At 51.8% G+C, this 14,441-nt stretch overlaps 1 protein-coding gene across 2 annotated transcripts in view; it reads left to right on the top strand.

Moving 5' to 3' along the window:
- FMNL2 (formin like 2) overlaps positions 1 to 14,441 on the top strand; it is a 194,968-nt gene that overhangs the window by 143,521 nt on the left and 37,006 nt on the right. For both annotated transcript variants that reach the window (XM_054177567.1, XM_054177575.1), the window contains exons 8-9: positions 406 to 482; positions 3,830 to 3,923. In XM_054177567.1, coding sequence (XP_054033542.1) covers positions 406 to 482; positions 3,830 to 3,923 — 171 coding nt within the window. The remainder of the gene's footprint in view (positions 1 to 405; positions 483 to 3,829; positions 3,924 to 14,441) is intronic.

Raw genomic sequence — 14,441 nt, 5'->3', positions numbered from 1 at the left:
TCTGGGGGGACCTTAGAGCTGCCTTCCAATAGCTGAAGGGATCCTACACGAAGGCTGCAGAGGGTGTCTAGAGACAGGACAAGGGGGAATGGTTTGAAGCTGAGGGAGAGCAGGGTTAGAATGGAGCTAAGGATGAAGTTCTTCAGTACAAGGGTGGTGAGACTCTGGAACAGGCTGCCCAGGGCAGCTGTGGATGCCTTCTTCCTGGGGGGTGTTGAAGGCCAGGCTGGATGAGGCCTTGAGCAGCCAAGTCTAGTTGAGAGGTGTCCCTGCCCATGGCGGGCGGGTTGGAGTAGATGATCTCTAAGATCCCTTCCCACCCAAAGCCATTCTGTGATTTAAAAGAAAGAATTCCAGTCTGAAACAGTCTGAAAGCTGAAATTCTTCCTCTTCCTTTGTTTTCAGTATGGGTTCAACATGGTCATGTCCCATCCCCATGCCGTGAACGAGATTGCACTGAGCTTGAACAACAAGAACCCCAGGTAGGCCCTTGCTTGCTTTCAGAGGGTTTGAGAAGCAGGTAAGTAGAGAGTAACACGGGGATAAGGTTTTTCAGGGCTGTGCTTGTGCACAAAAAGCAGGCTCCATTCTGAATCAGATGAAGTGGTGCAAACAAATGAGCCATTGCCATCTAGTTCTGTCGGGTTTAGGAGCTGCGAACCTTTGGGGGTCTCTTCCAGCCCGGTGCGAGCTGTCAATCTGTGACTCTTCAGCTGGCAATCTGCAGCTTAAGCACTCCAGCTCTGTTGCAGTGCAGGGGTAGTGAGCAGCTTAGCCTGGGATTTTCCTGAAGGACAGCAAAATCTTCTTAACCAGATTTTGTCTGAGGGGTGCCTAGGTTTGGATGTCTTTCAGAGAGGGTTTCCTTCTCATTCTGTGTCATGGTGGTGTTGAACTACAGCAACAAGGCTGCAATGGCACAGTGGGAGTGGTGGCTGCAAGGCTGTGTCCCCCTCCTCTCCCCACACACACAGAGTCACAGGGTGTCAGGGGTTGGAAGGGACCCAAAGAGATCATTGAGTCCATCCCCCCCTGCCAGAGCAGGACCATATAATCTAGCTCAGATCACAGAGGAGCACATCCAGACAGGCCTTGAAAGTCTCCAGAGAAGGAGACTCCAGAGCCTCTCTGGGCAACCTGTTCCAGTGCTCTGTGACTGTTACAACGAAGAAGTTCCCCCTTATGTTGAGGTGGAACCTCCTGTGCTGCAGCTTACATCTATTGTTCCTTGTCCTATCACAAGTGAGCAGAGCCTGTCCCTTCCCTCCTGACCCCCAGCCCTCAGATATTTATAAACATTTATTAAATCCCCTCTTAAGTCTTCTCTTTGTGCTCTTGTGGTCCTTGAAGCCATGCCCAGCAAAACCTGGAGCTCTTGCATGTCTCACAGAACCAAACCTGACACACTGATGTTTGTGAGGAAAGGTAAAACGAGGGGATGAGGGGAAACTAAACAGCCCAGACTAAACAGCACTTAGGCTTGACTTAGGCTGTCTGCTTGCTTCATAATCCACTGCTTGTTAGCTTGTCCTGATGGAAATCCTTCCTTCCTTTTATTTAGTTGCAAATCAGCAAGCTTAGGCAGAGGGCAAAAGGGAAGGATATGAGAAGTGTATTGTTTTTTATCATATTTGGTGTCTCCTGAGCCTGGAAAGCAGGTGATCCAGAGAGTTCACTTTTCTTCTTGGAAGGAAGGCAATTATTTAGGTGTCTGCTTAACAAAGAAAAAAAAAGATCACCTTCAAATGTGGCTGAAAAGAATCTGATGACAAAACCTAACATCACTGCTGTTCAACACCTGATCTGTGTTAACCCCATGATTTCTCAGCAAGGTTTTGATTTTGAAGAGGTTTGCTTGGCCCCAAAGAGATGCAGCAGCTTGGAGTGGTGTGTAGAGCTGAGTCCATCCCCAACACTTCAGTGCCCAGTTGGATAGGACTTCATCTCACAGAATCAGAGAATTGTTTAGGTTGGAAAAGACCTCTAAGGTCATCCAGTCCAACCTTCAACCCAGCACCACCATGGCCATTAAGCCATATCCCAAAGTGCCATGGCCACACATCCAGGGATGGAGACTCCACCACCTCCCTGGGCAGCCTGTTCCAGTGCCTGACCACTCCTGCAGCAAAGAAATTGTTCCTCATCTCCATCCTAATATCCCATCAAGTCTCCTCTGGTTGTGCCCAAGTCAAAGCCTACAATGCAGCCCTAGCTGTCCACCCCGGATGTGTGGGTAGTATCAGAGACCTGGGCAACTCTTAGGACAAGAGGGAATGGATTGAAGCTTGGATAATGGGAAGAAATTCTTTACAATGAGGGTGGTGAGACACTGGAACAGGCTGTGGATGGAAAAACCTCCCTGGAGGTATTTAGAATAGAATAGAATTAACCAGGTTGGAAAAGATCTTGGAGATCATCAAGTCCAACCTCTCACCCAACACCATCTCTTCAACTCAACCATGGCACCAAGTGCCTCAGCCAGGCTCTTCCTAAACACCTCCAGGGATGGGGACTGGGCAGCACATCCCAATGGCCAATCTCTCTTGCTGGGAAGAACTTCTTCCTAACATCCAGCCTAAACCTCCCCTGGTGCAGCTTGAGACTGTATCCTCTTGTTCTGTTCAAGGCCAGGTTGGATGATGCCTTGAGCAACCTGGGCTAGTGGAAGGTGTCCCTGCCCATGGCAGTGGGGTTGGAGCTAGATGATCTTTAAGGTTGCTTCCAGCCCAAACCATTCTATGAACCTATGAATCTCCCTGGGCCCTCTGCTCACAGGTATCACCCTCTCCTCTCTCCACACATGGCTTGTGGCCCACCCTTGGATGGGATATTGCTGCAGACCTACAGTAAGAACCTCTTGGTCCTGTCTGAAAGAGCTTGGGTTTTCTTCTTGCAGCAGGAAAATAACAGCTGAGTAAGAGTTGAGAATGACCCATTTAGAACTTCCTAGGAGAATGAACATTTTCTCTGGTTCCCAGAGATAGCCTTGCCACTTTGAAAGCCAAAAGGTACTTCTTTTGCTCTAACATCTGGTTTGAGTCAGTGCTTCAGCATGAGACTAATTTCAGCCCTGCCTGCATGGTTTTACTATCTCCTCAGAGCTCATCAAGTCCTGTTGGGTGCCTTTGCCTTGTGTGAACCCTAGAAGACACTACTGGGGGATTGTTTAAACTGGAGGGAGACTGAGTCTGCTGCATGCTTTCCTTTCAGTGATCTGTGAGCTTCTCTCAGTGAAATGCCTGCCTCAGCACTGCTGGCAACCAGTTGCCCTCCTTTCTCATCCCAGAGGAGAACATTCTAAGGCATCTTGGTTTATTCTTGTGGGGCTGTGAATGGGCATCCTAGAGGATAATTCAGATTTGTAGCAGGAAAAATACAGATTTGAATTATTGTGTGATTAAAAACTTGGCTCAAGGGGTGTGGGTGAGGACAGCTGACTCAGGGCTGCTGTGTGGTGGCCCTGGCTCGTGTAGAACTTCTCCTTCTGCAGCGTTGTGCAGGTGAGCTCTCCAGGTGAGCACAAGCTGCTGGAGGTTGCTGTGGTCTGCCTTCATCAGAGTTTTTTCAGAGCTGCCCTTTGGTTGGCTTGGAGTTTCCCTGAGTGGGATTTGTGACTGGAATCTCTGCATGGTTTGAGGAGTGTTAAAGGGAGGGCAGCTGCATGGGCCTGGGAGAACCGAAGCGCCCTGGATCGGACGATGCTCAGCATCTCGCAGGTTCCCCAGGGGGCAAGGGGTTGTGGGATGCAAACCAAGTCTCCCAGTGGCTCCACAGAGTGGTGGGGAGAAGGTGGATGGGCACTGACTGTGGTGATTTCTTCTCTTCACAGGACAAAGGCCCTTGTCTTAGAGCTTTTAGCAGCTGTTTGCCTCGTCAGGGGAGGACACGAAATCATTTTGTCTGCCTTTGATAACTTCAAGGAGGTAGGTTCAGTAGAAGTGTGTGTGTGTGTGTGTGTGTGTGTGTGTGTGTGTGTGTATGTGTGTGTGTGTTGAAAGCTCTGTTACACAGCCTTGGCTGGAGCTTCCTCAGCTGCTGAGTTGCTGGAAGGTGTCCAGAGAAGGGCAGTAAAGCTGGGGAGAGCACTGGAGCACAGCCCTGTGAGGAGAGGCTGAGGGAGCTGGGGTTGCTTAGCCTGGAGAAGAGGAGGCTCAGGGCAGACCTTCTTGCTCTCTACAACTCCCTGAAAGGAGGTTGTAGCCAGGTGGGGGTTGATCTCTTCTCCCAGGCAAGCAGCACCAGAACAAGAGGACACAGTCTGAAGCTGCACCAGGGGAGGTTTAGGCTGGATGTTAGGAAGAAATTCCTCCCAGCAAGAGAGACTGGCCATTGGAATGTGCTGCCCAGGGAGGTGGTGGAGTCACCATCCCTGGAGGTGTTCAGGAAGAGCCTGGATGGTTTAGCTGATGAGATAGTGTTGGGTGATAGGTTGGACTTGATGATCTCAAAGGTCTGCTCCAATTTGGTCTATCCTATCCTATCCTATCCTATCCTATCCTATCCTATCCTATCCTATCCTATCCTATCCTATCCTATCCTATCCTATCCTATCCTATCCTCTCCTACTATCAAAGATTGTTCTAGACTTACCAGCTCAAAATTTGTTAGACCTGATGAGTCCCAGCTGGGCTGGGTGACAACACTTAGTGTGTTTCTCCTCCACACCACAGATGCTCCAAGTGGGTCCATGCAGATGATCAACCAGCCAAGCTGTTAGCTGTTTGTACCTTTTGTGTTTCTGGTGGGGAGATACTGAGCTCTGATTTCCATCCAGTGTCACTATTTGCATGTTGTAGACAAACAATGGGATTTCTGAGGTGCTCCTCGTGATGCAGAGCCAAAAAAAATAGGTTTGAAAGGATCTGCAGGGCTGTAGAAAGCTCAGCTTGGCAAGCCCAAGCCTGTCCTAGGTGGGAGCTGTGTTGTGTATTGAGCTACCTGAAGGCAGAGGTGGTGAGAACAGCAGGGCTGCTGGTGAGGCTTCCCTGGCTGTGAATCACAGACCTGCTTTGGTTGGAAGAGACCTCTAAGCTCATCCAGTCCAACCATTAACCCAGCACTGCCACTGGGTCACCACTGAAGCATGGCCCTCAGCACCACATCTCCAGGGCTTTGAAACCTCTCTAGGGATGGGGACTCCACCACTGCCCTGGGTAGCCTGGGGAAGAAATTGTTCCTCCTGTCCAACCTAAAGCTCCCCTGGGGCAACTTGAGGCCATTTCCTCTTGTTCCTTGGGAAAAGAGACCAACCCCCACCTGGCTCCAACCTCCTTTCAGGGAGCTGTAGAGAGCAAGGAGGTCTCCCCTCAGCCTCCTTTTCTCCAAACTAAACTCAGCTGCTCCTCACCAGCCCTGTTCTCCAGACCCTTCTCCAGCTTCATTGTCCTTCTCTGGGCCCACTCCAACACCTCAATGTCCTTCTTGGAGCGAGGGGCCAAGAGAAATGGAAGTTGAGTTGGAAGTGTGACCACAGCGAGAGCCTTGCTCCTGGGTTACACCAGTGGGAGGGTGGTCAGGGTGTGGAAATCAGGTGTTTTGCTTCTAGCTGGGGTAAGGTCTGCAGGCACAGAGCTAGAACTGGAAGTTGTAGTTTGATTCTTTCCTTTGTTCCTCTGCAGCCTTGAGCAAGCTCCTGGTGCTCCTCCTGTCTTGATTTGCACCTTTGTGAAGTGAAGGCTTCGAGGAAGCCAAGGCAGATGAGGCTGTTCTGAGGAACAATTGGGTGCAGGGCAGGAGGGTAGGAGAAGCTCTGTAAACAAGGGGGTGTTACTCCAGGCTTAAGCTCTTCTGCCTTGTCACTGGTCTGCTGTAGAAGAAACATGGCTCACTGGGGAGGACTGTGTGAGGGATTTGGGCAGATGACTCCAGCTGAAGTGCCACTGGTTGGGACAGTCTGCAAGGCTCAGTAACAGGCCCTATTCCATCTCACAGGGATGGGTACAGTCCCACCTGCTTTCGCCTTCCTGAACATCTTCAGTCAAGGTTTTGCTCCTTCATTTTCTTCCCAGTGCTTGATCAGCTCTCATTTCTCCTGCTGGCACTCCCAGCTCCTTCTCCATGGTCTCCAGGCCCCCCAGCATCTTCATAGCCTTCTCTTGACTCTCTCCAGTAGTTCCCTGTCTCTCTTGAACTGGGGAGCTCAGAACTGGACCCAGGACTCCAGATGTGGCCTGACTGTGGCAGAGCAGAGCAGAAAGAGAACTTCCCTTGACCTGCTGCTCATACTCTTCTTCATGCACCCCAGGACACCCTTGGCCTTCTTGGCCACGAGGGCACATTGCTGGCTCATGGGGAAGTTGTTGTCCACCTTCTCCATGGAGCTGCTTCCCAGCAGGTCTCCTCTTCACCTGTACTGGAGCAGGAGGTTCTTCCTCCTCAGGGGCAGGGCCCTACGCTTGCCCTTGGTGAACTTCATGAGGCTTCCCTCCACCCAGCTCTCACTGAATCATAGAATCAGTCAGGCTGGAAAAGACCTCAGAGATCATCAAGTCCAACCCAACAGTCCTCCAGCCTGTCCAGGTCATGGCTTGAAATGGTTTCAGGTTTTCATGTTAATAACTCATTCGGCTTCTCCATCAGAAACCTGGCAGCTGCTGCCACGTGCAGCACCCAGGGTTGGATTTCCAGCACAACACTTCCAATTCCAGTTGCTCTCAGCTCTACAGCATTGGTGTGGCTTCTGTAAGGAGGTGCTGCAGGGCTGCCAGGCTTCTCTGGGGTTCTTTCATCACACCCTGTGTGCATATTTAGGAGGGATTAGACTTGCTGAGCGAGATCTCGGCTGCCTCTATCTTTGCCATGAAAGAACTTCAAAAGAAACCTGAACTCCTGCCTAATGCTCACCCTGTAATAAAGTCAGTAGGGAAAACAGGATATTTCAGACCAAATTCTGCTCTCATTTACATCAGGGTGAACATCAAATATTCCATCAGGCTGAAGCTCAAAGCCTGATGTAAATGAGAACAGAATTTGGTTCTCAGGCTCTGACCGAGCTGGAAAGCCACAGCTGATCTGAATCTTGTCAAGAATGCTTTCTGCAAAGGGCTTTTCCTTTCATAGCATCTTAGAATGGGGTGGGGTTGGAAGGGACCCCTGGACATCACCCAGTCCAAAGCCCCCCTGCTAGAGCAGGGGCACCCACAGCAGCTTGCCCAGCAGCACAGTGTCCAGGAGGGTTTGGAAGCTCTCCACACAAGGAGACTCCACAACCTCTCTGGGCAGCCTGCTCCAGGCCTCCAGCACCCTCACACCAAACTACTTTCTCCTCATCTTCAGATGGAACCTCCTGGCTTCCAGTTTGTGTCCACTGCCCCTTGTCCTGTCCCTGGGCACCAGTGACAAGAGTCTGGCCCCAGCCTCTTGGTCCCCACAGCTCCTTTAGCTCTTGCTGAGCACTGCTCAGATCTCCTCTGGGGCTGCTCTTCTCCAGGCTCCACAGCCCCAGGGCTCTCAGCCTTTTCTCCTCACAGTGATGCTCCATTCCCTTCTGGTCTAGAGGAAGGTGTCCCTGCCCATGGCAGGGGGATTGGAACTAGATGATCTTGAGGGTCCCTTCCAGCCCAAACCATTCTATGACTCTCCTGTATTTATGGGGAAGAGTTTGGAGTTGCTGTGCCACAGGTAGCCCCTGGGACTAGCTGGGGCCTTTGGTTATTCCTTTATCTGTGTCATCCTTCCTGGCCTGTTGCCAGCTCTGTTTGGAGCCATCTCTTCTTCCCAGCACCTCATCCCTGTGGCAAATGCTGCCTGAATGGGATCTGACATGGAATCATAGAATCAATAAGGTTGGAAAAGACCTCAGAGCTCATCAAGTCCAAGCTGTCACCCAGCACCTCAGGACTAACTAAACCATGGCACCGAGTGCCATGTCCAATCCCCTCTTGAACATCTCCAGGGACTTCCTTGGCTTGCTGAGCTCCTGGCCACAGCCACCCCCCCTGCCTGCCCCCCTTGCCAGAGGGTTTCCTTAGCAGTGCTGCCAGCCCTTTGTCCTCGTTTCCATGGATCTGGGAGAACCGGCGGCGCCGCTTGCTGCGAGCCGCCTGGGATTGGTGTTGCAGGACAAGCAAATGCACCTCAGCAGAAGGCCAGGGCAAGGAAAAAGAGTGGAGGGAGCCCTGAGACAGCTGTGGGGGAGCTCAGGGGTCATGGAGCTGAAGCTGAGATCTTGCTCCCCAGCTGCACTGGAGCAGTGCTGGAGAAGAAGGGAGGTTTTCCTGGTGCTCCTTCAGAGGAGCTCATCCATTTGAGCAGTGGGGTTGCATGGAGGGGGTCAGAGTTAGGCTGCTGCCTTCTGTGGCCACTAATAAAGCTTGATTTACTGCCCTGTCCTTGATTGCTCCCCTTTTATCTCCTGGAAGTCATGCTGATTGGAAGAGACCTTTCAGATCATTGAACTCCGCCACTGACCCAGCACTGCCAGGACACCAGCAAACCATGGCCCTCAGCACCACAGCTGCTTGAACACAGGAAGTTCCATCCAAACATGAGAGGGAACTTAAAGAATTAACCAGGTTGAAAAAGACCATTCAGATCATCCAGTCCAACCTATCACCCAACACCATCTCATCAACTCAACCATGGCACCAAGTGCCTCAGCCAGGCTCTTCCTAAACTCCTCCAGGGATGGGGACTCCACCACCTCCCTGGGCAGCACATCCCAATGGCCAATCTCTCTTGCTGGGAAGAACTTCTTCCTAACATCCAGCCTAAACCTCCCCTGGCACAGCATGAGACTGTGTCCTCTTGTTCTGGTGCTGGGTGCCTGGGAGAAGAGCCCAACCCCCTCCTGGCTACAACCTCCCTTCAGGGAGCTGTAGAGAGCAAGAAGGTCTCCCCTGAGCCTCCTCTTCTCCAGGCTAAGCAACCCCAGCTCCCTCAGCCTCTCCTCACGGGGCTTCTTCACTTTGAGGGTGGCAGAGCACTGGAGCAGGCTGCCCAGAGAGGTGGAGGCTTTCAAGACCTCTCTGGATGTGTTCCTATATGATCTGCTTTAGGTGATCCTGCTCTGGCAGGGAGGTTGTACTTGATGCTTTTCAGAAGTCCCTTCCAACCCCTACCAGTCTGTGATTCTGTGATACATGTGTTTCAAAGCCTTCCAGGGGTTGGGGACTCCACCACTGCCTTGGGCAGCCTGGTCCCAGGCTTGACAACCCTTTGGGGAACAAAATTGTTCCTCATGTCCAGCCTAAAAATCCTCTGGGGCAATTTGAGGATGTGGAGTTCCCCATCCCTGGAGGTGTTCAAGAAACTTGTGGCCATGGCACTCTGGGACATGGTTTGATGGCCATGGTGGTGCTGGGTTAAGGATTGGACTTGATGATCTTAGAGGTCTCTTCCAACCAAACCAATTCTATGATTCTACCTCCTGGCTGTGACCACTAGCACTGAGCTCAGTGAGCCTCTGAACAAGAGCCAGCAGTGTGCCCAGGTGGCCAAGAAAGCCAATGGCATCCTGGCCTGCATCAGAAATAATGTGGCCAGCAGGAGCAGGGAGGTCATTCTGCCCTCTGCTCAGCACTGGTTAGGCCACACCTTGAGTCCTGTGTCCAGTTCTGGGCCCCTCAGTTTCAGAAGGACATTGAGACACTTGAAGGTGTCCAGAGAAGGGCAACAAAGCTGGGGAGGGGTCTGGAGAACAGCCCTGTGAGGAGAGGCTGAGGGAGCTGGGGTTGCTTAGCCTGGAGAAGAGGAGGCTCAGGGGAGACCTTCTTGCTCTCTCCAGCTCCCTGAAGGGAGGCTTCAGCCAGGTGGGGGTTGGTCTCTTCTCCCAGGCAAGCAGCACCAGAACAAGAGGACACAGTCTCAAGCTGTGCCAGGGGAGGTTTAGGCTGGAGGTGAGGAGAAAGTTCTTCCCAGCAAGAGAGATTGGCTATTGGGATGTGCTGCCCAGGGAGGTGGTGGAGTCACCATCCCTGGAGGTGTTCAAGAAAGGCTTGGATGTGGCACTTGGAGCCATGGTTTAGTTAGTCAGGAGGTGTTAGGTAATAGGTTGGACTTGGTGATCTCTGAGGTCTTTTCCAACCTGGTTGATTGATTCTCTGATTCTGTGAGGCTGGCTGGCTGAAAGGTTGGGGGCTCAGCAAACGAGGAGCTCATTGTTTCCCTCCCATCAGTTTTGACTGGGGCCAAGGGAGCCAATGTTGTTCAGCCCTCGATTTTCACAATGGTGCATTCAGGGTCAGATTTCTCTGGTGGAGTGCTGAATGGCCACGCTGAAACCGCTTCTGAGTTCCTCTTATGGACCATTATAAACCAGTTGGTGCTGGAAGAAACTCTTTGCACCTGCTGGGAGAGGTCAATGCTTTTGCTGTCTCGTGCTTCAGCCCTGCTGGTGAAGGAGTGGAAGGTGTTTGAAGCTAGTAAGTGTGAAATAACTGTTGACTTAACCAGGAACTTGTGGGGACAAAGTGGGGCTTTTGTTCTTCAGGGCAACTGCAGAAATGTCAGCATGGTCAGACCAAACAAAGTGTTCCTGTGGAGTGCTGCTGGCTGGTGGTGGGAGCTGCTGCTCACAGTGGGCTGTTGTGGGGGAGAGAAAGGCAGCATTGTGCCACCAGACAAGGGAGCATAGACAGGAGAAGGAGGTTCAGAAAAGGGCTCCTGAGTTACACATCAGAAGAAACTTCTTGACTGGAAGGGTTCTCAAAGACTGGAACAGGCTGCCCAGGGTAGTGGTGGAATAGAATAGGATAGGATAGGATAGGATAGGATAGGATAGGATAGGATAGGATAGGATAGGATAGGATAGGATAGGATAGGATAGGATAGGATAGAATGGAATGGAATAGAGTAGAATAGAATAGAGTAGAATAGAATAGAATAGAGTAGAGTAGAATAGAATGGAATAGAATAGAATGGAATAGAATGGAGGATAGGATAGGATAGGATAGGATAGGATAGGATAGGATAGGATAGGATAGGATAGGATAGGATAGGATAGGATAGGATAGGATAGGATAGGATAGGATGGAATGGAATGGAATGGAATGGAATGGAATGGACCAGGTTGGAAGAGACCTTTAAGATCATCATGTCCAACCTATCATCCAACACCACCCAACCAACTAACCCATGGCACCAAGCACCCTATCAAGTCTCCTCCTAAACACCTCCAGGGATGGTGACTCCACCACCTCCCTGGGCAGCACATTCCTCATCCCTGGAGGTGTTGAAGAGAGGCAGAGATGTAGTGCTGAGGGACACCTTGGTAGAGTTAGAGAATGGCTGGACTGGATGAGCTGAAAGGTCTGTGCCAACTGAAGCAATCCTATGAGTCCAGGATTTGTAACACCAGGTCCAGTAAGGGCTCCCCACGAGGTGGTGAGACACTGGCACAGGTTGCCCAGGGAGGTGGTGGAGGCCTCATCCCTGGAGGTGTTGAAGTGGATTTGGCTGTGAGCAACCTGCTGTAGTGTGAGGTGTCCCTGGCCATGGCAGGGGGGTTGGAACTGGCTGAGCCTTGAGGTCCCTTCCCACCCTAACAATTCTATGCTTCTCTCACTACAAGCCCTTGTCAAAGTCCTTCTACCACCTTCAATCCATTCATGTTGAGGACTCTAAATGCTTCCTCTTCAAGCCAGAGGCAAGAAACATGGAATTAAGGGGACAAAACCCCCTTCCTGGCACATGTCCATGATGGGTTTACTTTGTTAGCACCCAAAACCTTTCCAGGCAGAGGACCCTTCCTGGGTGGCTCTCCATAAAGCCACATTGTTCTTCTGGAGTGACGTGGGCTTCATGCAGCCTACAAAGGGTTGGGTGTTTTTCACAGCCTAAGAGGAGACAGAGGATTTTTATAGCTGTGGTAACCTGTTGAATCTTGCTGCTTACACAGAACCCTGCTAATAAAAGCTCAGCCCTCCCTTCTCCCAGCCCTGCCTCCAAATGACAGCCCTTGGAAATGGATTCAGATGGAAATGGCAACATCTGGGTTTATGTGGTGGGGTTGGCTTGCAGCATTCCCCCTTGGATTGGGACCAATCCTCAGGCTTTAGGCTCCATCTACAGTTTCTCTCTCTTTAATCTAGGGTAAATTATATCATTCCCTGTGAGTCAGCTCCTTGCCTCCTGAAGCACACATGGTCCCAACCCTGACTCATCTGATGATGGTGTGAAAGATCTGTGAGCAGCTTCTGAAAGCCACAGCTTCTTGCTGCTCCTTCTCTAGCTGTCAGCTGCTGGATGCCAGCCAGCCAGGGCTGCTTGTGTCCCAGGAGCTGCTGGGGTTCTGTCACTTGGGGTTGGCCTCTGATTTAATTAGGCAGCCACAAATCATAGAAACACTGAAGAGTAGGGGTTGGAGGGGACCTCTGGAGCTCACCCAGCCCAGCCCCCCTGCTAAAGCAGGGGCACCCACAGCAGCTTGCCCAGCATCACAACCATAGAATGCATGGTGGTGGAAGGCACCCCTGAAGGTCATCTTGTCCAACCCCCCTGCAGTCAGCAAAGACATCTCCAGCTAGATGAGGTTGCTCAGGGACCCATACTTCTGGCCTGGAATGTCTCCACCACATTTCTGGGTGAGCTGTTCCAGTGTCTCACCACCCTCACTGTGAAGAACTTCCAACTTCAGGATGATCTTTGAGGTCTCTTCCAACCAGATGGATTCTGTGATTCTAATGTCCAGTCTAAATCTACCCTCCTCTGGTTTCAAACCATTCCCTATCCATGGCTCCTCCTTCAGCCTGTGTTTGCAGAAGAGGTGCTCCAGCTCTCTGATTGTCTTTGTGGTGCTCCTCTGGACCCACTGCAGCAGGTCCGTGTCCTTGTGTTGAAAGTGGGTTGGGAGGCTCTCCGGAGAAGGAGACTCCACAACCTCTCTGGGCAGCCTGCTCCAGGCCTCCAGCACCCTCACACCAAACAACTTTCTCCTCATCTTCAGGTGGAACCTCCTAGCTTCCAGTTTGTGCCCACTGCCCCTTGTCGTGTCACTGGGCACCACCCAGAAGATTCTGGCTCCATCTTCTTCACCCTCAGCCTTTAGCTACTGCTCAGCTCTGCTTAGGTCCCCATCCTGGCTCCTGCTGAGTGGTGATGTGCACCATTGTTAAGGTTGTTTCCACAACAGATGTTCTTCTAGTCAGCTCTATTTTATCTGAAGTGGCTACACAGCATCACAGGCTCACAGGATGTTAGAGGTTGGAAGGGACCCAAAGAGATCAAGTCCAACCCCGCTGCCAGAGCAGGACCATGCAATCTAGCTCAGGTCACACAGGAACACATCCAGCCAGGCCTTGAAAGTCTCCAGAGGAGGAGCCTCCACAACCTCCCTGGGCAGCCTGCTCCAGTGCTCTGTGACCCTCACAGCAAAGAAGTTCCCCCTTGTGTTGAGGTGGAATCTCCTGTGCTGCAGCTTACATCCATTGCTCTTTGTTCTATCGCAGGGAGCAAGTGAGCAGAGCCTGTCCCCTCCCTCCTGACCCCCAGCCCTCAGATATTGATAAACATTGGTTAAATCCCCTCTCAGTCTTCTCTTTCCCAGACTAATCAGCCCCAGGTCCCTCAGCCTCTCCTCCCAGGGCAGTGCTGCAGTCCCCTAACCATCCTCGTAGCCCTCCGCTGGACCCTCTCAGCAGATCCCTGTCCCTCTTGAACTGGGGAGCCCAAAACTGAATACAGCACTGAAGATGAGGTCTCACCAGGGCAGAGCAGAGGGGGAAGGGCTGCAAGAGAGAAGTGATTGTTTAGAGCTGGAAGTTGCAAGGAGCCTGCTTTTGTCCTCTGTTGTCTTGACCCTTCACTGCTTTGTGGGGAGAGGAGAGCACTGAGAGTGCTGGAAGAGCTCCCAGCTGCTGGAGCTGAACTGCCACCCTGTTTACTACAGCAGGCAACAAGAAAAGGGCTTGGGGTAATAAGATGGGGAGGAGAGCATCTAAGCAGCTTGCGGTGCGAGTCAAGGAGAGGGTTGCTTGGGTTTGCTTTGAGCAGGGGCTGGATCAGGCCCAACCTACGCCTCCAAAAAGAAATTATACCAGTGGGCAGCTGCTGCCTTTGATCCTTCCAGTGCCAGGAGGTTCCTGAAACTCAGCCAGACCCTGAGTTTCTCCCTGGCTCTTCCTGACAGGGCCTGGCCTGTGGTGGTGCTGCCTCTCTTCTCCTCCCACGGGGTGTGCTGCTGCTGCGTGCAAGCGTTTGTGCTCCTGGCCGTCGTGAGTTTGAATCTCAGCACAAGCACTGTGAGGAGCAGCTGAGGGGGCTGGGGGTGTTCAGCCTGGAGGAGGCTGAGGGAGACCTCATTGCTCTCTACAGCTCCCTGGAAGGAGGTTGGAGCCAGGTGGGGGTTGAGTCTCTTCTCCCAAGGAACAAATGATAGGACACTGGACTCTCTCCAGTAGTTCCCTGTTTCTCTTGAATTGAGGAGACCACAACTGGACCCAGGACTCCAGATGTGGCCTGACCAGGGCAGATAAGAGGGGAAAGAGACCTTCCTTCAACCTGCT

The sequence above is a fragment of the Dryobates pubescens genome, chromosome 2, assembly GCF_014839835.1.
Source record: "Dryobates pubescens isolate bDryPub1 chromosome 2, bDryPub1.pri, whole genome shotgun sequence".
NCBI lineage: Eukaryota > Metazoa > Chordata > Aves > Piciformes > Picidae > Dryobates > Dryobates pubescens.
This window is presented reverse-complemented; position numbering and strand designations above follow the sequence as displayed.